Source organism: Petaurus breviceps, unplaced genomic scaffold (genome assembly GCF_028583685.1).
Source record: "Petaurus breviceps papuanus isolate PSGF00001 unplaced genomic scaffold, PetGlider_PUasm1.0 175, whole genome shotgun sequence".
Lineage (NCBI taxonomy): Eukaryota > Metazoa > Chordata > Mammalia > Diprotodontia > Petauridae > Petaurus > Petaurus breviceps.
This window is the reverse complement of record NW_027185764.1, coordinates 68,982,269-69,009,342: the sequence shown is the minus strand read 5'-3', so window position 1 is coordinate 69,009,342 and position 27,074 is coordinate 68,982,269. Positions and strand designations below refer to the sequence as shown.

The window sequence follows — 27,074 nt, the reverse complement described above, 5'->3', positions numbered from 1 at the left end:
TCTATCTATCTATCTATCTATCTATCTATCTATCTATCTATCTATCTATCTATCTATCTAGTATTTAAAGTTAACATATCCCAGGTTAAGAACCCCTGGCTTAGAGATTAGTCTTCTCCTTGCATGATGGAAAAAAAAATCAAGCCAGCACCATCTGGAATATTGTTTTTTGATAGAATGAGGACTTCTTCCAGGGATGACAAACTGGTGTTTTTCACTAATTTTTAAAGAAATTATGAATCACATCTAGAATTAAATCCCTGAGAGGGAACTGGCTGGTGTCTTATAGATGCTGCTTTAACTTGGGCTACTAGGAAGCTAACAGTTTTCATAGAGGCCTATGTGATACCAGGGAAGAGCTTAGGCATAGATAGGATGTTGTTTGACATGGGCCTCCATTTAAAAACAAACATGAAAAACCAGAGAAATCAATGAGCTCCTCATTAAGCTCGAACAAACATGCAAGTTCACAGAATATGGTAGAGAGGTTAGTGTTTACCTTAACAGATATTCCTAGGCTCAGCTCTCTAGTCTGTGGGAGCCAACTGTCTGTGAAGAGTGGTAGTAGGGCTTCATCTATCTCTGCCTTTCTTAGAATTATCAAAAACCTTGGAATTAACCTCCAAGTCATGATGTCCTTTTACTTGATTAGTGTGAGTACTCTGTGAGATTGCCGATTCATCATGGGGCCCCTTTTAGCTTCAGGGTAATTGGAACCACAGTGGCCCCCAGTGGGCTGCCAGATTAATCACAAGCTGAACTTCTCATCTCAAGATGGAGGGGTTGGGGTGGGTGAATCATTCCTTTCCACCTTAGCCAATACTTATGTGACCAGCCCAGGTTTCATGGATTATGTATGAGCATTCAAATTGTTGCTGGGTTAGTTTGTGTTGATGGATATCAAATCATTAACAGTGAATATTAGTAATGTTGTTGATGCAAATAAACTAGGTCATTTTCTCATGGTTCTCTATTAGGATTTTTCAAGGCCACATTAATGATTGTTGTATATATATTTTTTAAATCCAGAAAAAAAGGCATCGATTACAAATGTATCTGTGTTTAATAATACCTGTGTGAAGTGGAGAGTGAGTCCAGAAAGAAAGGACTTGAAGACAGTCTATCTGGTAAGGGAAACAATTGGTTTTTCTTCCTTGCAGAAAAGAGAGCATATTGGTGTCAAAATTTAATTACAGGCTTAATTAAGTATAGCAGTGATTAGGACCATATTTATTAAGACCCTGTTCCTTTGGGAACTTCCTTGCTGTCCAATCCCAATACTGTTTCAATTCATTTTAGTCTAATCTTAGAGGCAGAGTGTCAAGTCACTCTGACCTTTTGATTTTCTAGACAATTCTCTAGGGCTAGAAGTTTTGCAGAGAAGTTACTGATGAATTTTCTCACCTTAGATACTAATGAATTCACAGGTCCAGTTCCTTTCTTTATCAATTTAATAAGCAATTGTTAAATGCCTACTATGTGTTAGGCACTGTTGATGCAAAACCAAAATAGTCCCTCCCCTCACAGGGTTTCTGTTCTACTGGAGAGAAACAATATGTACACATACAAGTAGTGCTGATGATGCAGTGGATAGAACACTGCTCCTGGAATCAGGAAGATCTGAGTTCAAATCCAGTCTCAGATACTAGCTGCATGATCCTAGGCAAGTCACTTAACCCTGTTTGTCTCAGTTTCCTCATCTCTAAAATGAGTTGGAGAAGGAAATGGCAAACCACTCTAGTGTCTTTGCTAAAGAAAACCCCAAAGGGGGTTATGAAGAGTAGGATGTAACTGTAAAGTGATTTAACAATAAGTAGATACATAATAAAAAGCAACGGAGTAGGGCTTTCAAGGACATTTCAGATGAAGGACATTTTTCTACATTTTGTCTAAAGTCTAGAGAGATGTGCTGATAAATGAATCAAAACACAGTAGCTTGACAGTTACTTTAAATTCTGTGGGGGTGATTTGATTGATCTATGCAACTGAATCCTCCTCCCACACCCCTTTACATGTATTTAGATGTGCTTGATGATGATTATAGCTCCAAATCCTATGAAATGGAGAGGAGGAAGATGAGGAGGAACAAGGGTCCTTTGAAGACTATAGATGCAGGACTAAATCCTACTGAAGATGGTTATCGTTTGGTCTCTATAGAATCCAGTTTTAATAACAGGGATTCAGGAAGGACCTCCTGTTAAAAGTGAATCATTAATATAGGGAATTCCTATGCCAGTTTGTATTGAAATTTTAATTTTAATATTATTAAAATTAAATATTATTAAAATGTGAAAAATATTATTCACTCATTTATCTATTGATACATTTATTTATTTTGAGGCTGGTTCTTCCTATGTTGGCTAGGCTAGAAGTATGGCAGCCTGACCCCACTATGAACCAGCCCAGAAGCTTTGACCTGCTCCATTTCCAAAACCCTACTGGTTTTCCCTTCCTTTGGTAGGTTGGTGGCTCCATGTTTCTGTGGGGGATGATGTATACATATCTCTCACCATATCTGTATGGACTGGACTTAATGCAGACATTTGATTGGCTTTAGCCATACTTCTGCTCAATACTCCTGAGCTCAAGTGATGAGATAGCCTTAGTTGCAAGGACTAAAGGCATAGGTAACTATGCCAAACCTCTACTGAAAATTTTAAAGAATAAGCAACAGTTTAAAAAAATTAGTATATTTGTTACTGATTTCTTTAAACTGTTACTCAGTTAAACTGTTATTTTAACTGTTAAAAAAATCACTTGTATTTATTGGGCAGCTAGGTAGGCAGATAGAGTACTGGGCAGGGATTTCATGAGTTCAAATATGTCCTCAGATTCTTACTAGCTGTCTGACCTTGGGCAAGTCACTCAGCTCTGTTTGCCTCAGTTCCTTATCTGTCCAATAAGCTGCAGAAGGAAATGACAAACCACTCTAGTATCTTTGCCTAGAAAACCCCAATGAGGTCATGAAGAATTGGGTACAACTGAAAAATAAGTGACCAATAACATTATATTTGTTCTCCCACATCTTTTCTTCAAGCACATACTGAGTTAAAAGAAGAGTTATGTTTGCTTGTATTTTGACTAATATTTATTCCTGAGATCATATATACATATACATACATATATGTATATATATATGTATGTACACACACACATACACACACACACATATACCCCACAACCCCAAATGAGAACTGGAAGTTAGAATAGCTTGCATTTTACTTGCTGGTAGAGGGTTACCAAATGATAGCAAAGGTCTCTACTGTGGGCCATCTTCTGTTCAGAAGAGGATGGTCAGCTACATAGCAATGGCCCTATTAGCCCTCTATTATTAGATGATTTGTCATCAATATCAAATTAATAAACATTGAACATTTTACTAATCACTGTATGGGATCCTGTTTTTAGGTACATGGATGCCTGGTGGCCAATTCATTCATGACATATCTCCTTCAGCTAAGTAGCTTAGTGTGGAATGAAGTTTGGGGGTTTGGGGTGGAGAGGGCAGAAGTCAGAGTTCAATAAAAAGAGTTTCTGTCATCTTTTTTTTCATCCAAAACACTGACAACTCATCTCCTATTACAGATACACATTCAAGGACAGCAACGAGATGGGACAGAGTTTGTCCATGAGGACTTATTGAACCTTACCACAAGCAGTCAGGAGCCTGAGGTCTGCCTACATCTTCATCCGGGTACCAACTACACCGTGACCATTGGGATTACCTTTCCTAGGCTCTCAGTGCCTGTAACTGTCAGGATTCAAATGGCTGGTAGGTGGTAAAGAAGTTGGGTTAATGTATGACCCTTAAATCATAGACTACTCCCTTCTATGAAAGTGGGGGTAATGTAAGGAAACTTCTGTAGTGTCTGGGGTGGGATGTGGCTTCTTCACTCACCAGATGGGAGATGTCGTAGCCCCAGAGTACTTTGGGAAGCAGGAGAATGCTTTCCTTATCATCACTGTCTCCTGGCTTCTCTGGATTCCTTCTAGTCCCAGGTAAAATTCTATCTTTTACAGGATGTCTTTCCCAACTCCTTTTAATTTTAGGGCCTTCCTTCTGTTGATTTTCTTCCATTTGTCCTGCATATGTCTTGCTTGTACATAATTGTTTGCATGTTTTCTCCCTCATTCAGTTGTGAGTTGCTTGAAAGCAGGATCTGTCTTTTGTCCTTTGTCTCCTAGTGCTTAGCACAGTGCCTGGTACATAGTAGGTACTCAATACATGTTTATTGGCTGACTGACTGACTGATAGAATGTTTGGTTTTTTTTTTTTGTTACCTCAGCCATTAGCTTTTTCTACCTTGAGATGCTTAAAGAGCCTGATAATTGTGTCCTGAATGAACAATGGTGGTGTGCTGTTGTTGGAAGAACAGAGCTCTAGATTTGTAGACAAAATAGAATCCACTTAGAAGCACATTGCAGAATATCGGTAAAGGTAGTATACAAAATAAATAAGATTTGTGGGCTAGTGACCTTTCTACAAAATGCTATAACATTAATCGCTAATAATAATAACAATGTTGATAATTAGCATTTATATAGCACCTACTAAGTGCTATATAAGGTACTAGCCGCTTTACAAATGCTATCTCATTTGATCCTCACAACAAGCTTGGGAGGTAGGTGCTGTTATTATCACCATTTTATTGTATTTCTCTGCCAAGAAAACCCTCAGTGGGTTCACAATGAGGTTTTCTTGGTATAGATACTGGAGTGACTTGCCGTATAGCAAGTAAGCTATAGCTATAGTTAACTATAGCCTTACAGCTGGTAAGTGTGTGAAGCCAGACTTGCACTCAGGAAGATGAGTCTTCCTCGCTACAGGCATGGCATTCTATCCACTGCTCCACCTAGTTGCCCATTTTATAGTTGAGGAAACTGAGGTAAGCAGAGAGGTTAAGTGGTTTTCCCAGGGTCACACAGCCACTAAATGTCTGAGGTAGAATTTGAGCTCAGGTCATCCAGACTCAAGGACTGACAGAGAAAGAACCTTGCCTAATGGATAATGAAGGATAAACAACAATCTGTGAGTAGTAGTAGCTGCCACACTGGGGCTTCAACAAAGCAATGCTACTCCTTCCTTCCTTCCTTCCTTCCTTCCTTCCTTCCTTCCTTCCTTCCTTCCTTCCTTCTTTCCTTCCTTCCTTCCTTCCTTCCTTCCTTCCTTCCTTCCTTCCTTCCTTCCTTCCTTCCTTCCTTCCTTCCTTCCTTCTTCCTTCCTTCCTCCCTTCCTCCCTTCCTTCCTTCTTCCCTTCCTTCCTTCCTCCCTTCCTTCCTCCTCTTCTTCTCCTCCTGCTCCTCTCCCTCTGTCCACATGGGGAGTAACATACTTAGATATAAGTGCTCTGCCCAAAGGAAATATCGAATATACTTCACAAGATATCTTGGGGTTTGGAGGCTAGGGTTTTTTTTTACATCCTTATTTATTCTATTTTTTTTAAAACCAGGACAATTTGTCTTACATAGTTTTCATTTATAATTTTAAAAAATAGAGCCCTGGTAAATCAGGCTTTGATAAGGCCATTGGGATTCAACAGGAGCTACTTGACTATGCCTTTAGATTCAAATTACTTTGGTTCTTATGGATTGGTCAATAATAGGTCCCAGCCCAAGTCTCACTTGCTCATTGTTTGGATTTTGATGACTCAGAGTGAGTGTAAATAACCCGTGGTTTCTGTTCTGGGCAGAAACCCTGGGGAAAGGTCTTCCCCTCCCAGACTGATTCTTTTGAGATCAAACTAGAGCATCTCTTGCCTCAATTCTTACCTAGCCTTTAATTACCGAATGGGTGTTGCTGAAGACTCAGGAAAGGCCTTAACTTCCACTACAAGGAAAGGCCAAGGTCTCCCACTACATTCAGGGCAATTGTTCTGACCTATGTCTTGAACTCCCAATAACTGGAGGAGAGAGTGAGGCTGATGATTTTGCACAGTTCTGCCTTACTTAAATCCAGTTGATGTCATTGGTTCCCTTTGAGAATGAAGGATGAACAACATAGCTATGGAGTCAAAAGAATCTGAGTTGAAATTCTTCCTCTGATAAACACTAATTTTGTAAACTTGGGCAAGATAGTTCTCAAAGACTAAAAACTGTCAGCAAAGTTCTGATCTGAATGAGTGGGATTAGTGTGTATATGTGCTGTGTTTCCAGACAAGAGTTGAACCTAGCCCTAATCCCTATGGCTGCCTCCCAATTAATTAACTAAAAAAAAATCCTAAATACCATGATGTCCCCTTTGTCTTTCTTTCATTACTAACCCAATTGCCACTGTTTAGGTCGATAAGACAGATATTCAGTGTTCTCACCAAATTATTTTTCTTTAAATGACCATTTAACTGATATTGATGGGTGTTCTTTCTAAATTATATTCAATTAAGAATGATTAGCTTTGCCAGTAGGTCCTCTCTTTGCTCACAGAAACTGTTCATTTCTTTTACAATTCTGTATAAAAAGATCATTTCTTTTTCCTAACCATAGTCAGATTGTTCCCTTTAGCTCACAAAATAGAGCCACATTTTAAATTGACCTGTACAAGGGCCAAGTACATATTTTTTTCCTTCATGCTTTCTATTAGAACCATATATTCTTCCCAGCCCCATGAGAAACTTATCATTTATACCAAATGTAAAACTAAACAAAAACTGGTTTTGTTACCTAGTACTTTACTGATATTGGGGTACTCAGATGTTATCCTATGTACATAATCCATAATACCCTATACTATGATTCTCATCAATTTATATGGTCCTTCCAATGATGCCAACTGTATCCCATCTTTGCCTGCCTTTCCTGGTGACTTGGCTCCTATAGTAGACCCGGCTTACTGGGAGCCATTCCTATATTTCTCCTGACATCATCATGATACAAGTGTAGCATCTTGGCTGTTCTGTTATTCTACACTCATTTTTTAATGCATACATATCCCTGATGATATTTTTAACTCTGGTTCTCCTTTGAAATGTCTTATTTGTTATATTGCTGCCTGCTCATTCTCACCATGAGCACCTCATCTACTGAGGTCAAGTTGTTTTTTTTTTTTTTTTGAGGGTAGGTATATGTTTGTATTATATTTAATTCAATTCAGCAAACATTTATTGTACATTTTTACTACATGCCAATCCCTGAGCTGGAACACTAGGCATACAAAGATAAGAATGGCTAGACTTTGCCCTCAAGGAGCTTATGTTCTATTATTTAAGATATATAATAATGAGGTATACAGGGGTGTGTCGGATCCAGCTTTTTCAGGCTCTCAAGAGCTGATTGTGGTTTTCATTGTGAGCATTTTACACTTTGAAAATTGGCCAAGATACAGAATGGGATCTGATTTTGTTGTTGATGATTACCTAGACCAGTAATGTCAAATTCATATAGAAACGGGGGCCACTGGATGTTCATAAGGACCCGTGCAGGCTGCATATTGAGTTGAAAAATTACACATTAATATTATTCATGGATTGTATCTTTATTTTGTTAAATATTTCCCAGTTTCTAGTTTTACTATCCATGGAAGTGTTGCAGGCAATGTGTTTGATACCTCTGGTCTATGCTTAAGAAAAGGATGGGGGTATCCAGGTGGTTTGGTGCACAGAGCAGCAGCCCTGGAATCAGGAGGACCTGAATTCAAATCCAGCCTCAGACATTTACCTCAAGAAAAATAAATTGATGAAGGAAATGTTAATAATGTAGATTAAATTTAAAAGTGTGTGTGTATAATTTTTTAATGGAAAGTCAGTTGTTAAACATATACCAGCATATCCCTGGAGGTATAGCACAATGAAGTTCTGCTGAATTGAATAAAACAACATGTAACGGACTCTTTTTTTAAAAAAAAGTGTTTAGCAGGCTGTAATGGGAAAATCCCTGGACTTGGAATCCAAAGACTCGATGTTCTAGTTCAATATCTGTCATTAAGTATATTTATGGCCTTGGGCAAGTTACTTCCATTCTTTGGATTTCATTTTTCTACTCCGCCATCTTGGCTCCGCCCTGGATTTCATTTTTCAAGCTAAGGGGTTGGATTAGATGATCCATAATTTCTTTTCCAGTTCTGAACATCTGTAGTTTTATGACTCCTCAATGACCTTCTGTGTCGAGTATAGCTTCCATTTAATCAACCAACAAGAAATCATTAAATTTCTCCTGTGTGCCAGGCACATGTATTATAGATAACTCAAGGAAATCAGGTTGATCTGATAACCAAGCTTTCCATCAACCTGGTGTGTTAAGTAGTCTTTGAAAGACCTGTGTTCTCTTGGAGAGGCTGTGTGGTTCAATGGATAGGATTCTGGATCAGGGGTCAGAGGACCTGTTTCCAAATCCTGACTCCTAGACTAATTATTTAAGTGACCTATGTTGAGTCACTTCTCTGAGCCTCATCTTCCTCATTTATAAAATAAGGGGGCAGGACTAGATGGTGACTGGAATTTTTTCTAGCATTAGATCTTTGATCATAGAATTAGTCTTTCCTTCTATTGTTAATTGCCATTACTTTTCTTTATCCAAAAAAGAGCAAGATCTTTTGAATCATGAAATACAAATCCTAAATAATGCTTTGGAAAAAAGAGTACTTAATTAGGTTGTTTGCTAAAAGGCTAAAGCTTTTCCTTAGAGCTGTGATGTCAAATTCAAGGTACTGGTAGTAAGGTAGAGGGTAGTGGTGCTAAACTGTCCATATGGATTCCTGCAAGCTGTATACTGACATGGAAAAACACACATGTTTATTTATTTCTTTTTAAAAAAATGAATACATCAACACATTAAACTCAGATAGGAACTACATTTCAGTCTGGTTTGGAAAACACTTGGGAATGATGTTGCTTGCATTAGGCCACCAGCTGTGTGTTTGACACCTTTGCCTGAGAGTAATATGGGAGGGGGAAGTAAAGGCAGGAGTGCAAATAATAAAAAAACAATATTTTTTCCTGTTATATGATGTTTTAAACAGTATATCAAACCACAGTGGGTAAATGGGCTTTCAATCCCTGAAGGTGTCAGTGCTTCAGTGCAGATTTATTCAGGTGTTAAATACAATTCTATAGGAAGTCTTGGCATGCTTGGAGTAGACACCCCCTACCTCCCAACTCACACAAGCATGTGAAGAATTCCCCCAGTGGAATAGGCAGCTGAGAACAGTTTATTCCAGTGGCCATGAAGGGAGCTTGAAGCAGGTGCTGTGGAATGCTTAGAGCTTGGTCAGACATCAAAGATGCCAAGACCATCCACTGCATCCTGGGCCATCAACAGTTGTCCCAAATTTTGTCATGCCACTGGACTTCTATGACTCCGGAAGACAGAGTGAGGCTGACAAGTTGGTGCAATTCTGCCTCACTGAAATCCAATTCAAGCACCCTGTGATATTGTTGATCCTTTTTGAAAACAAGGGACTTAACAACAACAAGAATTCTATAGGAGTACAGAGACCAGACCATAGCTATCTTCAGAAGCATAGTAGTAGGATCTAGTCCTTGAATTAAAGTCTGCCAAGCAGGTGGCATTTGGCAGCTAGGTGGCAGAGTGGATGGAATGCCAGGCCTGGAGTCAGGAAGCCTCATCTTTCTGAGTTAAAATCTGGCTGGGCAAGTCACTTAACCCTGTTTTCCTCAGTTTCCTCATCTGTAAAATTAGCTGGACAAGGAAATGGTAAACCGCTCCAGTATCTTTGCCAAGAAAACTCCAAATGAGGTCACAGAATCAGAAACAACTCAAAAGACTGAACAACAACAAAAACCTTCTGCTCCCTCACTTCCTGCTCTTCAGTTCAGAGGATCATAGATTTAGAGCTGGAACCATCAATAAATTTAAATACAGGTGTGTGTATGTGTGCACACATGCTTGTGCATGCATGTGTGTTCATGTGTGTGTGGTATATACACACACCTCTAGCAGATGGGGGAATTTAAACTGAATTTCAATCAATCAGATCACCTCTACTCCCATTAAAGGAACTGAAATTTTCTGTGACCTGAGAGCACATCTCTATTGAATCAATCACTCATAATCTTTAGATTAAATGTGAAAAGGTCCTTGATCAATTTAGATATCTTTGAAAGTCATTGAATAAATTGGAGTAGACAGGTAGAATGTTTGAATTGGTTGAGAAAACTTGGTTATGCCCTTTGGATTGGTTATCTGTAAAGTAGTGAGGCAGTTCAGAACCTAGAGATTTAATCGTCTTTTAGCTTAGTGGTATAAGACATTTCAACCACACCTGGGAGAAAGAATCACTTGGAGGTGGGGAGGAAGAGAGTTACTTGGCCAAAGCTTTGTCCTTGGTCTTTTTTGATCAGAGGAGAACCTTGTGAAATTTGGAGGATTAGAGTGTTTGCAATTTTTTATTTACTTCTTAGAAGTATCCTTGAGACAGCAGTTTCTGGCTGCAGTGTCTGTATTGGGACGTAGGAACAGACTGACCAGGGTGAAAAAAGCAGATTCAGTGTTCTCTGATGGACCCACAGAAAATCTACACTATGCTTAAGGAGAACTGTGCTAGGACTTCACAGAGAGGGGGCGGGGAGGGGGGGGAAGGACTTGGAAAAACCAGGATACTCGTCACAGACAGTGGGGCCTCATGAACTAAAGTTCATGGAACCATCCCCAACTCCCATGGAAATACTTGAGGATCCTAAGCTTAGAAGTCATCCAGTCCAATCTCCTTATTTTACAGATAAGGAAACTGAGGCCTACAGAAGGAAACTTAAGTCACATTGGTAAACAATAGAAGAGACAGGATTAAAAAAAAAAAACAGGTTGTCTCAGTTCAGATGCATTATTCTTTCCAAGACAATCTGCCTAAATTATCTCATTTGTTTCCATGTCTCTTCTGTTTTTTTTTTTTCTTGTGTGATTTTTTTCCCCCTGGAATTTATTGTTATTTTTATAATTGTTTCTATAGTTGTAGTCTGTGCATATGGTTATATTGGTCTGTCTCTCTTTGCTCTGTATCACCTCATATAATAAGTCTTTTGTTTTGGGGAAGGGTCATGTAATCCATCTACCTTTCTAGGTAGATTCTAGGCTCATATGTACTGATCTTCATCCTGGGAGCTTGACCTCAAAAGATCAGATTCTTTCCTTTTGGCCTGCTGCCCTGCCCAGATCAATCCAGAAAAGTCTTCAGGATAAAAACTAGATATAACCACGTCCATGGTGTCTAAGGTGGGTGGCAGTACCCCATGTACTCCACAGGTACTCAATGTACAGTATAATTTTCAGCTATAGGACAATGTTTATTTCACCCTAAAGAAAATATGTAAAACCCCAAAGACTCCCAAGAACCCATGAACAAATACAAAAGCATAAAACATTCGTATAGTTCATCAGCTTCATCCTTCAAAAGAGAACTGAATTTGGGATTGCTTTTAGGGTAATGTTTTGTTATTTTTTGCCAGTGGAACCGCTAGTATCACCCTGTATTTAGACTCCCTCTCGAAGTAGAACATTCTTTGGAGCTTAATAATCAAGCACATTCCCTTTTCATTGTAACTGCACTGTCTAAGTAACTTGCTGGCTCTGTTCTCCAGGTAGAATGCAATACAAGAACCATGCAGACTGTCTTATTCCTTATTCAAGGATCAGGATGCATTCAGAAATTTTCTCTCTCCAGTATAGAATTTGGGTCCACTGCTCAGATTCTTAAATCAAGGAATTCTTGAGCTTGGAGTTATCCATGAGAGAGTTATCAAAGTTGGTGCTTCACAGGCAATCTCTCCTCCCTCCTCAAAGAACACTACGAGAATAGCTGGAGAGAGTGCTCAATATCCAAGCTTTGGAGAGTTGGGCCAGCTTGCATTTACAGAGAATGAGAAGAGGTGGCTACTCTTCATTCAGCTAAGCACTGTATTCTATAAACTGTCTTCAAAATAATGGTCCATACCCTGTAATCTCATCACTCTGATTGGTAAATTAATTCAATTTTTTAGGCCTAACAATGGCCTATATTCTATAATTTTATTAGGGTGTTTGGAGAGTTCTTCAATTTCATGAGGAACTCCCATGATTCACCCTCCTTACACCCATATTTGTCATTTCTTATGGTATAATGATATTTTGTTAGTATCATGTATCAAAATTTGTTCAGCCATTTCCCAGTCATTGGAAATTGGATTATTTCCAGGTTTTTACTGTTATGAATAATATTGCTAGGATTATTTTGTTGCAGAGAGAGCTTCTCTACCTCCTCCCTTCACTCAGCTTCTATAAGTTGGGTAGAAATTGAGTTTGATCATTAAGAAGACAGGAAAAAAAGGGATTTGTTCTCAAACTCTACCGAAGATATCATGCTACCTTGATATATTTCCTTGGCTGGATTATAAGGTAGTGGCGTCTGTGTGCAAGTTAGTTTTGGGGTACTAGGTTTTAGGCTTTCTTGTTCCTCTGACAGTTTGGTACAAGCTATGAGAAGAAAAATGATATTCAGAAACACGTTTTGGGAAGGTCAGTGATAACAATGTTTGGGAAGCCATTAATTTGGAGAGCCTAGAGTTCTGAAGACTGGAGAGTAATACAGGAGTGTGAGACAGGAAAGGAAGAAGGGAGAGGTTCTGAAGAATTAAGGTTGTGGGTGGGGACAACTGGAGGAGTAAAACTTTTGAAACAGGAAGGATATGGTAAATGAACTAACCAGAAAAATAATGTACATAGTCAACCTGAGAAATAAAGGAGAAAAGAAAATTCTCTAGAGAGAAGCGGAAGAAAGAACAAAAGAACAAAGAATGTTAGGAAGTGCTTTGGGTAGATATATGGAAAATTAAGGCACTTTTTCTTGGTCATGGTAGATTTTAATTTTGCTTAGTGTATTTTGGGCAGTGTCCCAATTCTGAAGGTGGAAAGAATGTATTGGTTGAAATGAAGGAGTTGTAATGAGACAGATAAAGGTGATCCTTAATTATAGGCTCTAAAATATTTTATCATTTTATTAAACCCCTGTTTAAAATATATATATATATATATTTTGGTAATTTTCTGTATTCATAAAGCTGCAGTCCTGAAGGGAAGCAAGGCCACCTCCTGTGACTGCTGTTGGAATGTAGCTGGCTCTGGGAACTCAAGCAGGTGGAAGCATGTCTGGTAGCTGCTGAATGGCAGACCCAGTGTAGCAGTAAACAGGGCTGAGGAGGTGGTGACTAGGTGCCGGGGGCTGCTGAGAGTGGAGAGGGCCAGGGAATCTCAGTGGGGCCCTCCCTCTTCCCCAGGGCCAGGCTCCTGGTCTTGTGGTCCCAAGAGTTGCTGGGTGAGCAGAATATGAACAGGAGAAGGGCAGAGAGAGAGGACAGACAGACCCAAAGTGAGGCCGATGTGCTGAGACAATGAACATGGAGGCTGGGAATGGGAAACAAGGGGGAGGTGGCTAGTGAGCTGCCAGGATGCCTCAGAGCTTGTGGGGATTTACCCACTTGTAGGTGCCCTCATACTGGAAGCCCACTCTCTTCATCAGTTCCTCTGCTTCGGGAGGGCCTCAGCTGCCATAGGCATAGGTAATGGGCTGGGTCTTCTCCCTCTCGATGTGGTGCAGTATGGGTGTAAATATCCTCCAGGCTTCCCAAAGCTCATCACTGCACACCAAGTGCATCTGGCTCCCACAGAAGACATCCAGGATAAGGAGCTCATAAGCATTGGGCAGCTTCACATTTTTATATCTGTTGCCATAGGTCAGGTCCCGCTCAGACTCTTTCGGGTTGAAGAACATCTCTGGCTTCTTGGTCATCATCTTGGTGTAGACAGCCTCATTGGGCTGCACTTGAATCACCATCTCATTCCGCTTACACTGGCACTGGAAGATGTCACCAGCCACATCCCGGAACGGTAGCTGCACCCCTGCTTTGCGTTTATTCAGGGCCTTTCCACAGCACAGGATAAAGGGGACCCTGTCCCATCTTTCATTTTCCACATAGAGGACCACTGCAGCAAAGGTGGCAGAGGTGGAGCCCTGGGGCACTGTGGGATCATCCAGATAGCCTTTGGTGGCTTCCCCTTCTCCATCTGGGTTCCCCACATACTGGCCCAAGACCACATCAGTCGCTCTCACCTCTGAGATACACTTGCAGACCTTCACCTTTTCATCCCAGACATCATCAGAGTTGGTGGAGGCAGTCTTTTCCATGGCCACTAGGCAAAGCATCTGTAAGAGGTGGTTCTGCATAACATCTCGAATGATCCCAAACTCATCAAAATATCCCCCTTGGCCAAGAGTGCTAAAGGGTTCCTTGAAGGTCAGGATGACACAGGCAATGTTGTTTTGGTTCCAGATTGGTCCAAAGATCCTATTACCAAATCTCTGCACCATGAGGTTCTGTACCATCTTCTTGCCCAGGTAGTGATCGATCCGGTAGATTTGGTCCTTTTGGAAGAGTGAGGAAATGTTGTTTGACAGCTTGTCAGAGCTCTGAAGATCCTTTCCAAAAGGCTTCTCCACGATGACCTGGTTCCAGCTTACCTGGCTCATGCAAGTCTCTTTGATGTTCTTAGTGACAGCTTCATAGGCAATGGGTGGCAAAGCTAGGTAGAAGAGGCGGTTGACCTGTTGCCCATGATGCAGGGAGTTCATGTGGGCATTGAGATGCTGAAAGGAGGCTGGTTCATCATACTGGCCTGCCACGTAGGAATTTTGAGGGAAGCTGTCCTCTAGCCTTGGCTTCTCTTCTGGAGTGGCCTTAAAATAGGGTTCACTTTGCTTTCGGATGTCATCCACAGTGAAGTCTGAGCGGGCATAGACCACGATGAAGGAATCTTCGGGGAGGAGCCTGTCACGGAACGTCATGGAACAGCCACCAGATTGTAGGGTAGATTTTCTTCTTTGCTAAGTCACCTGAGGCTCCCATAATGATGAATATGTGTGTGTCTGATTGGTGGAAGGTATCACCTTGGTACAGCTGTTCCCAGAGAATCCCACACACCTGAGTATGGCTCAAGGCTACTTACTCTGCCATGCTGTTATCAGATCCAGGATCACCTCTGGATCCTGGATCAGCAGCTGAGCTGGCAGAGAAGGGCGAAGACCAGGCCCGAGGCTGTTAATGCCTCATCTGCCTGCCCCTTTTTAAAATGTTAAAGTTGTAAGGACATAGGAGAAAACTTGAACTTTCTATGATTTGTTATTTTAAAAAAAATTATCCTTTTACTTTTCTCTGTGATAATTGCTTTTCAGCTAAGCAACTGTCTTGCACCACATGTTAGTGACATTTAAAATTCTGTAGACAAGTCTGTCTCTAGAATGATTTATTGTTGTCATTATTCTCTGTTTCTTGCTATCTCTCTCTGTCTCTGTCTTTTTCTTTCTCTCTCTCCCTTTATGTAATGGAGGGAATAAAATGGAGAGATCAAAGTCCTGTTTTGACATTTCATAAATACACAGGGTGTTGGGAGGGGGGGGAAACCTGCCTAAAATCTAAGTGTTTTCTACCTGGGGAAGAAAAACCTGGCTGAAATCTAAGTGTTTTCTACCTGGGGAAGAAAATGTGATGTTCTTTTGTTATAAAATTTGTTTCAGTGTTAGCATTAGCTGTGTGATTGCTGGGCTCTCTAGAGCTTTTTTTTTATGGCAGCCTTGCTCTGATTCATCACTCAGGCACTATATTCTGCCTACTCAAAGAAAAGAAAATGGAGCATTCAAAGGGAGTGAAAGACCAGTAGGAGGCATAAAATGACTTTTCTGTGCTGTATCTGAAATCAGGTCTGTCTTCATCTTCATTTACTTCCATAGTGCATAGCTGAGTGGTTCCTGAGTCATGCTCTGCCTGGGAAAAGAACTCTCTTCATTGTCCCTTTAATAATAATAATTCACATTTGATATTGCATCTTAAGCTTTGTGAATCACTTCACATACGTTCTCAGCTGACCTTCACAACAACCCTGAAAGGCAGCTGTTGTAACTTATTATGTTTTTGTTTTATAGATTAGGAAACTAAGGCTGAGAAGTTAAGTGATTTGCCTAGGTACAGGGGTAGGGAACCTGATGCTTCAAGGCCACATGTGGTCTGGAGGCCACAGGTTTCCCACCCCTGCCCTAAACTCTCCCTTCCTTTCACCTTTCCTATTACTGTAGAGGGCAATATGATCTTCCCAGTCCTTCAGGCTTGAAACCTAGAAGTTATCCCAGACTCTTCACTATAGGGGTAGGTCCCTCCCCATATCCAAGTTGTTGCCAATGCCTTTGCAACATCTCCCGAATACACGTTCTCTCCTCTGAAATTGCCATCACTCTTGTGTAGAACCTCAACCCCTTACACCTGGACTATTGCAATAGCCTGCTGGTGGGTCTGTCTGTCTCAGATCTCTCCTTGTTCTAATCTCTCCTCCATTCAGCTACTAAAGTGATTTTCCTAAAGTGCAGGTCTGATCATGTCATTCAGTAAACTCTGGTAGTTTCTTATTGCCTCCAGGATCAAATACAAAATGCTTTGTTTGGCATTCAAAACCCTTTATAATGTAGTTCCCTCCTATTTTTCCAGTCCTTTTATATCTTACTCTGACATATTTTCTTTGATCTGTTGACACCAGCCTCCTGGCTGTTCCACAAACAAGACACAAAAGATGGAATCTCTTGGCTCTGGGATGGCCCATGTGTCTGCAACATTCTCCCTCCCAGGACCTCCCTAACATCTTTAAATTCCAGCTGAAATCCTGCCTGCTACAGGAAGCCTTCCCCAAACCCTCTTAATTATGCCTTCTCTGGGTTATTTCCTATTTTTTTTTGCAGGGGGAAGGCAAGGCAATTGGGATTAAGTGACTTGCCCAAGGTTACACAGCTAGTAAGTGTGTCAAGTGATGGACGTCAAATTTGAACTTGGGTCCTCCTTACTCCAGGGCCGGTGCCACCTAGTTGCCTCTCTATCTCCTATTTATTTTGCATGTAGTTTGTACATATTTGTTTGCATGTTGTCTCCCCTGTTAGATTGTAAGCTTCTCTAGGGCAGGGACTGTCATTTGCCTTTCTTTGTATTCCCATCATTTAGCATGGTGCCTAGCACACAGTGGGCATTTAGTAAATGTTTATTGATTAATTGATTGAAGTGTCAGGCAGGATTCAAACTCAGGTCTTCTTGACTCCAAGTTCAATGCTCTATCTGCTACTTTAACTCAACTACCTGGCATGATTTCTATCATTCCAGAGAGTTAAAACTATCCTATTCTGAGGGTTCTAGTAAATGCATTTTTGACTATTGGTCACTTGTTTTCATCTTTGTCATAATGCAGATAGTTTTTTTCCCTTCCTATGACATTCCATCCAGAGTTCAACAAAGCAAGAGGAAAGCCCTGAGTGCAGGGGAAAATGGGACCATCAGGTTATGATGATTAAGGGCAGTCATCAGGGTCCAGAGTAGAATTCCTCAGGGCAAATGAGGCATGTCTCCACTTTGAGACACAAGAAAGCAAACCAGAGGCCTGGCCAAGTCAAACCCAAGGCATTGGGAATGCCAATTCAATGGAAGCAAAGAAAGGTTCATAGCCTGTGTCAGCTATATAAAGCTGGGAGGACACACTGTGGAAACTGGACAAACAGTGGTCTGTTTTATATCACTTCCCTGTCAAAGGAGGCAGTGCTTCTGTGTCCATTCTTGTCACTGCCCCAGGGTGGCTATGGGTTTAAACAATACTTAACCTGGATAGTTTGTGCAAAAGTGACAATTTAAAAAAATATTCTCTTTTCACTGTGCAGATGATGATGGATCCTTTGATGTTTCAGTGTTTAATGAAACCTGTTTGAAATGGACGAGGAATCCTAGAGACACTGCAGAAGAAGAAATGTACCAGGTAAGATGTTCCTCTTTTGAACTAACTGGAAAATAAGCTATTCATTCATTCAATAATTCATTCATTTATTCAATCAGCAAATAGTTACTAGATACCTACCATAGGTCATGCAGTTAGATAATGAGGGAGATACAAAAGTAAATAAAATAAAGTCCCTATCCTTAAGGAGAAAATCTTGGAACTGAGGATCTCAAAATATTTTATAAATACTATCACATATGCCTATTAATAGCAGGTAATAGCTTTGGAGCTCAGAGACAGTGTGGTATTATGCATAAACTTGAATTCAGAAAGACCTGTCTTTAAATCCTATGTCTGACTACGTGACCCTGGACAATTTACTTAACTTTTTTTGTCTTAGGCAATTCCCTAGAACTTATCTGCTAAGACTTAGTGACTAAGTGAGGGAGTTCCCTATTCCCTTGGATATAGGAGTTCTGCACAAGGAAATCAGATGCTTCCTGTATTTCAGTAACTCTGAGCCTACATCCTTTATTTTGGTTTTTTTTTTAATATTAATGTGAATGATCATAGCTCATTTTCTTATAAAATAGTCATCTGAACTTGTAATTTAGGTAATTTCTTGAAGGTCTACATGCCCACATGTAGACCACAAAGTGTGGTCTAACTAAAGACACAAAAGTGTGCCTTTAAAAAAAAATCAGGGAGCAGCTAGGTGGCACAGTGAATAGAGCACTGGCCCTGGAGTCAGGAGGACCTGAGTTCAAATCCGGCCCCAAACACTTGACACACTTACTAGCTATATGACCTTGGGCAAGTCACTTAACCCCAATTGCTTAGCCTTCTCCCCCCCCAAAAAAAAATTCAGAAATCTCATTTAGAGAACTAATGAGGAGAAAATGAGGAATAATTTCATTTTAAAAAGAGGGTCCTCACATTTTTGCATATAGGAGGAGCTAACCAGAATATAAATGATATCAAACAATGTACATTTAGAGTGTTATTGGGGATAGTGAAAAAGAATCTCACTAGTCCCAAATGATGCTTCAACTCCAGCCCCAGCAAAGCCATGGTGAGATGGAAAGAGAAGCTTGTTGTACCCTTCTTATTCTTTTTTGATGTCTTAAACTCAATCAGTAATCCAACCAATAAACATTTATTTAGCACCTATTATGTCCTCCCTTGGCACTTTTCTAGGTGCTGGGGAGAAAAATGCCAAGAGTTAAATAATACCTATTCTTTTTTTTTAAAGAAAAAAATTGTTTTTGACACTAGGTATTTTTTTTCTTCAAAATTTTATTTTAGACTCAAACATAAGAACACAAATACAAAATAGAGAAAAGAAACAAAAACATATCATAAACTTAGATATTGAAACTTAAATACAAAGTTAGAAAGAAAAAAAGCATAAGTATGTATAGTAGAATATGAGGATTCAAAATATGTAACAATTTTCATTTCAAGAAATCCTGTATGATAAATAATACTTGTGTTGAGAATTGTCCATCTTTGCTTCCTTGTGAGTTTTCTTTTGTTCTCTGCTGTGCACTTTTTTATTTTGTTCTTTTTTCCCTCCCCCCAACATCCCTCCCCCAGAAGCCCACAATAAAGTTTAGATATGTTTCTCTGTAGCTATAAATATATATGTGTTTATGTATACTGTTCTCCATCCCCATCCCTATTCTTTTAAAAAAATTAATTTATTTTTAGTTTTGAACATTCACTTGCATGAACTTTTGAGTTTAAAATTTTTCTTCCCCTCTCCCCACGACTGCATGCAGTCTTATATAGGCTCTACATATAGATTCATACTAAACATATTTTCAAATTAGTCATGTTGTAAAGAATTAGAATGAATGGGAGGGACCATGAAAAAGCAGAAACAAAACAACAGGAAAAAAAAGAGAGAAAATTGTATGCTATGATCAGCATTCAGATTCCAGAGTTCTTTCTCTGGGTGTGGATAGCATTTTTCCATCATGAGTCTTTTGGAGTTGTCTTAGATCCTTGCATTGCTGAGAAGGGCTAAGTCTATCAAAGTCAGTTATCATACAGTGTGACTGTTACTGTGTACAGTGTTCTTCTGGTTCTGCTCATTTATGATGCTGGTGCTCAACATTAGTTTATATGTCTTTCCAGGTTATTAGGAAGTTCGCCTGCTCATCATTTCTTATAGCACAATTGTATTCCATTACATTCATATACCACAACTTGTTCAGCCATTCCGCAGAGTTGATGGGCATCCCCTTAATTTCCAATTCTTTGCCACCATGAAAAGAGCTACTATAAACATTTGTGTACATGTGTGTCATCTTCCTGTTTTTATGATCTCATTGGGATCCAGACCTAGAAGTGGTATTATTGGGTCAAAGGTTATGTACATTTTTATAGCCCTTTGGGCATAGTTTCAAATTGTTTTCCAGAATGGTTGAATCATTTAACAAGACCATCAACAATGTATTACAATTTTCTCACATCTTCTCCAAAATTTATCATTTTCCTCTTTTGTCATGTTAACCAATATGACAGGTGTGATGTGATGTCTTAGAGTTGTTTTGATTTGCATTTCTTTAATCAATAGTGATTTAGAGCATTATATATATAATATAGCATTTATGACTGTAGATAGCTTTAATTTGTTCATCCGAAAACCACCTGTCCATATCTTTTTATAATTTATCAATTGGGGAATGATTTGTATTCTTATAAATTTGACTCAGTTCTCTCTCTATTTTAGAAAAGAGACCTTTATCAGAGACACTGACTGTAAAAATTCTTTCCCAGCTTTCTGCTTTCCTTCTAATCTTGGTTGCATTGATTTTGTTTGTGCAAAACCTTTTGAATTTAATGTAATCAAAATAATCCATTTTGAATTTCATAGTGTTCTCTGTCTCTTGTTTGGCCATAAATTCTTCCCTTCACCATAAATCTAACAAGTAAACTATTCCTTGCTCTCCTAGTTTGCTGATAGTATCAGCCTTTATATCTAAATCATGTACCCATTTTGACTTTATCTTGGTATAGGGTATAAGATATTGTTCTATGCCTAGTTTCTGCCATACTGTTTTCCAGTTTTCCCAGCAGTTTTTTCAAATAGTGAATTCTTATCCCAGAAGCTGGTGTCTTTGGGTTGTATCAAACAGCACATTACTTTACGCATTGACTACTGTGTCTTGTGTATCTAACCTATTCCACTGATCCACCATTCTATTTCTTAGTTAGTACCAAGTAGTTTTGATGGTTGCTGCTTTATAATACAATTTAAGGTCTGGAATAGCGAGGCTACCTTTCTTTGCATTTCTCTTGATTAATTCCCTTGATATTCTGGACCTTTGGTTCTTCCAGATGAATTTTATTGTTATTTTGTCTAGCTCTATAAATTTTTTTTTTGTAGCTTGATTGGCATGGCACTAAATAAGTAAATTTATTAAGGTAGAATTGTCTTTTTTATTAGATCAGCTCAGCCTGCCCATGAGCAACTGATATTTTTCCAGTTATTTAGGTCTGACTTTATTTCTGTGAAAAGTATATCATAATTGTGTTTATATAGTTCTCAGGTTTGTTTTGTTAGAGAGACTTCTAAATATTTTGTAATGTCTACAGGAACTTTAAATTGAATTTCTCTTTCTATATTGCTGTTGAGTTTTTTAATAATATATAAAAATGCTGATGTTTTATGTGGGTTTATTTTATATCCTGCAACTTTGCTAAAGTTGTTTGTTGTTTCAAGTAATTTTTTTACTTGATTCTCTAAGTATACCATCATATCATCAGCAAAGAGTGATAACTTTGTTTCTTTACCCATTCTTCTTCCTTCAATTAATTTTTCTTCCATTATTGCTAAAGTGAACATTTCTAGTAAAATATTGAATAACAGGCACAATAATGGACAACCTTGTTTCACCCCTGATCTTACTGGAAATGGGGAACCTTATCCCCATTACCTGTAATGCTTGCTGATGGTTTTAGATAGATGCTACCTAACATTTTAAGGAAGATTTCATTTATTCCTATGTTCTCTAGTGTTTTTAATAGGAATGAGTATTATATTTTTTTCAAATGCTTTTCCTGCATCTATTGAGATATTCATATGATTTCTGTTAGTATTGTTGTTGATATGGTCAACTATGCTGATAGTTTTCCTAATATTGAACCAACCCTGCATTCCTGATATAAATCCTACCTGGTCATAGTGTATTATCTTTGAGATATATTGCTGTAATCTCTGCTAATATTTTATTTAAAATTCATTAGGAAATTGGTCTATAATTTTCTTTCTCTGTTTTGACTTCCTGTTTTAGGTGATACAAATATCACCATGTTTGTATCATACAAAGAATTTGATAAAACTCCTTCTTTACCTATTTTCCCAAATAGTTTATATAGTATTGAAATTAATTGTTCTATAAAGGTTTGATCTTTTTCTTTTTGGAGGGCAATTAGGGTTAAGTGACTTGCCCAAGGTCACACAGCTAGTTTTTGTGTTAAGTATCTGAGGCCGGATCCAAATGCAGGTCCTCCTGACTCCAGGGCTGGTGCTCTATTCACTGTGCCAACTAGCTGCCCCTGATCTTTTTCTTAGGGAATTCATTGATGGCCTGTTCGATTTCTTTTTCTGAAATGGGATTATTTGTGTATTTTATTTCCTCTTTCATTAATCTGGGCAATTTATGTTTTTGTAAACATTCATCCATTTCACTAAGATTGTCAAATTTATTGGCACATAGTTGAGTAAAATAGCTCCTAATTATTGTGATTTCTTCTTCATTGGTGGTGAATTCAACTTTTTCATTTTTGATTCTGGTAATTTTGTTTTCTTCTTTCTTTTTTAAAATAAAATTGACCAAAGGTTTGTCTATTTTATTTGTTTTTTTTTTCATAAAGCCAGCATTTGGTTTTATTTATTAGTTTTCTTTAGTTTTTTTTTTTAAATAGTTTTCTTAATTTCAATTTTATTAATCTCTCCCTTAGTTTTCAAAATTTCTAATTTGGTATTTAATTAGGGATTTTTAATTCATTCTTTTCCCAGCTTTTTTAGTTGCATGCCTACTTCATTGATCTCTTCTTTTTCTATTTTATTCATGTTAAGTATTTAGAGATATAGAACTTCCCCTAAGAATCACTTTCGCTGCATCCCTTAAGTTTTGGCATGTTGTCTCATTATTATCATTCTCTTAGATGAAGTTATTGGTTGTTTCTATGAGTTGTTGTTTGACTCACTCATTCTTTAGGATTTGATTATTTAGTTTTAAATTAATTTTTAGTCTATCTATCCATGACCCTTTGTTACATGTAATTTTTATTGCATCATGATCTGAAAAGGATGCATTTAATGTTTCTGCCTTTCTGCATTGGATTGTGAGGATTTTATGCCAAAATATGTGGTCAGTTTTTGTGTAGGTGCCATGTACCACTGAGAGAAAGTTATATTTCTTTCTGTCCCATTCATTTTTTTCCCAGAGGACTACCATATCTAACTTTTTAAAAATTCTGTTCATCTCCTTCTTTCTTGTTTATTTTGTGGTTAGATTTACGTAGTTCAGACAGGGAGAGGTTGAGGTCCCCCACTAGTAGAGTTTGTTGTCTATTTCTCCCTGTAACTCCCTTTACTTCCCCTTTAAGAATTTGGATGCTATACTACTTGGTGTATATATGTTTAGTAATGATATGACTTTATTGTCTATGGTACCTTTTAGCAAGATGTAGTTTCCTTCCATATCTCTTTTAATTAGATCTATTTTTGCTTTTACTTTGTCTGAAATTATGTGAGATCAGGATTGCTACCCTTACTTTTTTTTTTTTTACTTCAGCTGAAGCACAATATATTCTGCTCCAGTCTTTTACCTTTACTTTGTGTGTATTCTTCTGCTTCAAATGTTTTAGTTCCTTCCCTTTTCTTCCCCCTTTCCCTTACTCTTCCATCCTTCTCTTCTACCACCCCCTCCCTATTCTTTCCCTTTCCTCCTCCTATTTCCTATAGTGTAAATTAGATTTCTATAACTGACTGATTATGTTATTCCCACTTGGACTCAAATCTGACAAGAGTAAAGTTCTCTTCTTTTCCTCTACTATAATAGGTAATTGTGCCCCTTCAAGTGATATAATTTATCCTTTTCTGCACCCTCTTTTCCTCTTCTCCCAGTACAATCCCTTTTTACCATGCAATTAGATTTTTTTTTATCATCACATCAAAGTCCATTTATACTCATGTCCTCTGCCTATATGTACCCCATATATATTGGCATAATTGGTATAACAAAGATATAGTTCTCAAAAGTTCCAAGTATCATCTTCCCTTGTAGGGATGTAAACAGTTTGCCTTCGTTGAATAACATGTTTTTTTTTTTCTTTCCTGTTTACCTTTACTCTCTTGAGTCTTGCATTTGAAGGTCAAATTTTCTGTTGAGCCCTGGTCTTTTCATCAGGAAGGTTTGGAAGTCCCCAATTTCATTGAATGTCCATCTCCTCCCCTGAAAGATAGCTCCTTTGCCTTATGGAATATCATATGGTAAGCCCTCTGATCTTTAAATATGGAAGCTGCAAGGTCTTGCATAATCCTGACTGTGGTTCCATGATATTTAGATTCTTTCTTTCTGGCTGCTTACAGTCTTTTCTCTTTGACCTGATAATTTTGGAATTTGTCTACAATATTCCTTGGCATATTCAATTTGGGATCTCTTTCAGGAGGTTATTGGTGGATTCTTTTGATGACTATTTTACCCTCGGATTCCAGGACCTCAAGGCAGTTTTCCTAGATGTTTTCTTAAAAGATACTGTCCAGGCTTTTTTTTTTTTTTGATCTCCACTTTCAGGTATATCAATAGCTTTTAAATTATCTCTCCTGGTTCTATTTTCAAGGTCAGTTATTTTTCCAATGAGGTATTTTATGTTTTCTTCTAATTTTTTATTCTTTGATTTTGTTTGACTGATTCTTGTCTCATGGTATCATTAACTTCCACTTGCCCAGTTATAATTTTCAACAAATTGTTTTTTTCTATTAGATTTTGTACCTCCTTTTCCATTTGGCCCATTTTACTTTTTAAGGAGTTTTTTTCAGTGAGTTTTTGTGCCTCTTCTTCTATTTGGCCAATTCTATTTTTTAAGAAGTTGTTTTCTTCAGTGTTCTTTTTTCCATTTGTCCAATTGTTTTTATTGTGCCTAGTGTTTTCTACAGTTAATTTTTCTCCTTCCATTTTCAAGGTATTGGTTCTCTCTTACATACCTCTCATTTCTTTTCCCTATTTTTTCTTCTACCTCTCTCATTTGACTTTTAAAATTCTTCTTGATCTTCTCCAAGAAAGCTTTTTGGGCTTTAGACCCATTCATATTCCACTTTGAAGTTTTGGATGTGGATATATTGACAATGCTGTCCTCTTAAGAATTTGTGTCTTGATCTTCCCTATCCCCATAGTAAAATCTGTGGTCATGGCCCATTTCTGCTTTTTGCTCATGGTGTTTGTCTATTTCCTGACTTTTAAAGTTTAGATCTACTGCTGGAGCACAGAGGGCACTGACTCAAGCTTTTGTGTTGGTAGCCTGGAACCTGGTCCCTGGCTTTGTGTGCTGGGGCATCAGGTGCTGGCAACTGGAGGCTGTAGGGGTTTAGCAGCTTACCTGGTCTGAGTTGGGGTCAGTTGTGAGGAGCTAGTTATGGGGAGCCCTACCGTCCCGAAGCAGGGCTGAGAAAGTATGGGAGCCCTGCCATCCCCAAGCAGGGCTGAGAAAGAATCATGTACCCAGAGACTGTGAGTGGATGCATAAAAAGAGATGGGGCTCCCAGAATGGTGAAAGTAGAGAGCCAATTTTTATTCTTCCAGGCACAAGCTTTATAGAGCCAAAAATCTTCTTCCTAATTGTTTTCCCCTGTGAACATTGAGCACTTCTTTGTTCCCAGGCCGTGGGTGTAAGTACTAGGCTTATCTCCAGAATGTAATCCTCACACCATTGTATTTGAGCTCTTTCCTGGGGGATGGGGAACTGATCCAGGCCATCAGCAGGTTCTTCACCTGAGAGGGCTTGTTCAGACATCAGGGTCAGAGTCCCACTGGCCTGTTGTTCTCTACAGTTAGCAACACTCAAACTCTCAGGGTAGGGTGGGGAATGTTGCCACTGGGGGATGCCTCCTTACCTGGGGTGCTTTGAAGCAATGGAAGCTTTGGCTGCTGGAGACAGCCTGTCCACCTGGAGTTGTGCCTCCTGGTTGAGCTTCCTGGAGTTGTGCCTCCTGGAGTTATGTTGAAGCACTAGGAGGTTTGACTACTGGAGGAAGCCTGCCCACTGGTGCACTTGGTGGTTCCTGAGCTGTTGTCTATTGGTTCCTGTGCCTGTGCCAAGGTGCTCGAGGTCTTGCTGTTTGCACTTGCCTGCTCCCCTACCCTGGGGCTCAGTATCTCCCCCAGTTTGCTGAGGTACAGCTTGTCACTTCCTTGATGGGATGCCTACTTTCCTGTACTGGTCCCCTTCTACCAGAGCAAGAGGGCCCTTTCCCATTAATCCCCCAAGCTTCTTGGATTAAAAGACTGTTGCACCCCATCTTTATGCTGGCTCAGCTGTTCCAGGATTTTTCCTGGTGTGATTTTTTTTTTTTTGTTTTTTAGGGGTCAATAGGAAGAGTGAGAACAACTTCTTACTCCATCATCTTGGCTCCTGAAAGTCCAACCCTGTCAATAATCCCTATTCTTAAGGGCCTTACAAAAGAGACAAGTAACATAGGAACATACACAATTAGCCTATAATATAGATACATACACACACATATATACACCCCCCCCACATATATATATATACGCATGTGTACAATGCATATATGTATATAAAATATAATATAAGGAGAATGAATACAAATTAATACAAGAAAGAAAGTGAGGGCACTTACAATGAGAGGATCGGTAAGGGCTTCATACAGAAAATGGTGCTTGATCTGTGTTTTGAAGGAAAAGTAGGATTCTTTGAGAGACAAGTTTCATTGTCCTCTCTGTTAGGTAGGGGGAGGAATGGAGAGTACCATCTGATGAAGTTGGATAGATAGATTTATGAAGTCCTTAAAAACTAAGCAAAGGAGTTTAGAGGCTATGGGAAGCCATTAGAGTTTATCAAGTTGGGTAATTTTGTGATTAAATCTCTGCTTAAGGAAAATTACTCCTGAAGCAGTGTGTAGGATGCATTAAAGAAAGACCTGAGGCAGGGAGATCAATTATGAGGCTGTTGCAATCATTTAGGTGAGAAGTGGTGAACACCTGAATTAAGATGGTGGCTATGTGAGTAGAGACAAAAAGATGAATGAGAGAGATGTGAAGATACAAAAAATAATATTTGACAAATTATTGGATACATGGGACAACAGGGAGGGAGGAATTGAG

At 38.9% G+C, this 27,074-nt stretch overlaps 1 protein-coding gene and 1 pseudogene across 3 annotated transcripts in view; one reads left to right on the top strand and one right to left on the bottom strand.

Annotated features, from left to right (window-relative positions):
* The window catches only part of SUSD1 (sushi domain containing 1), a 365,003-nt gene that overhangs the window by 142,149 nt on the left and 195,780 nt on the right, over positions 1-27,074 (top strand). For all 3 annotated transcript variants that reach the window (XM_069085316.1, XM_069085318.1, XM_069085317.1), the window contains 3 exons: positions 1,030-1,127; positions 3,586-3,772; positions 17,660-17,754. In XM_069085316.1, coding sequence (XP_068941417.1) covers positions 1,030-1,127; positions 3,586-3,772; positions 17,660-17,754 — 380 coding nt within the window. The remainder of the gene's footprint in view (positions 1-1,029; positions 1,128-3,585; positions 3,773-17,659; positions 17,755-27,074) is intronic.
* On the bottom strand, positions 13,373-14,939 carry LOC138158955 (glucose-6-phosphate 1-dehydrogenase-like; annotated as a pseudogene).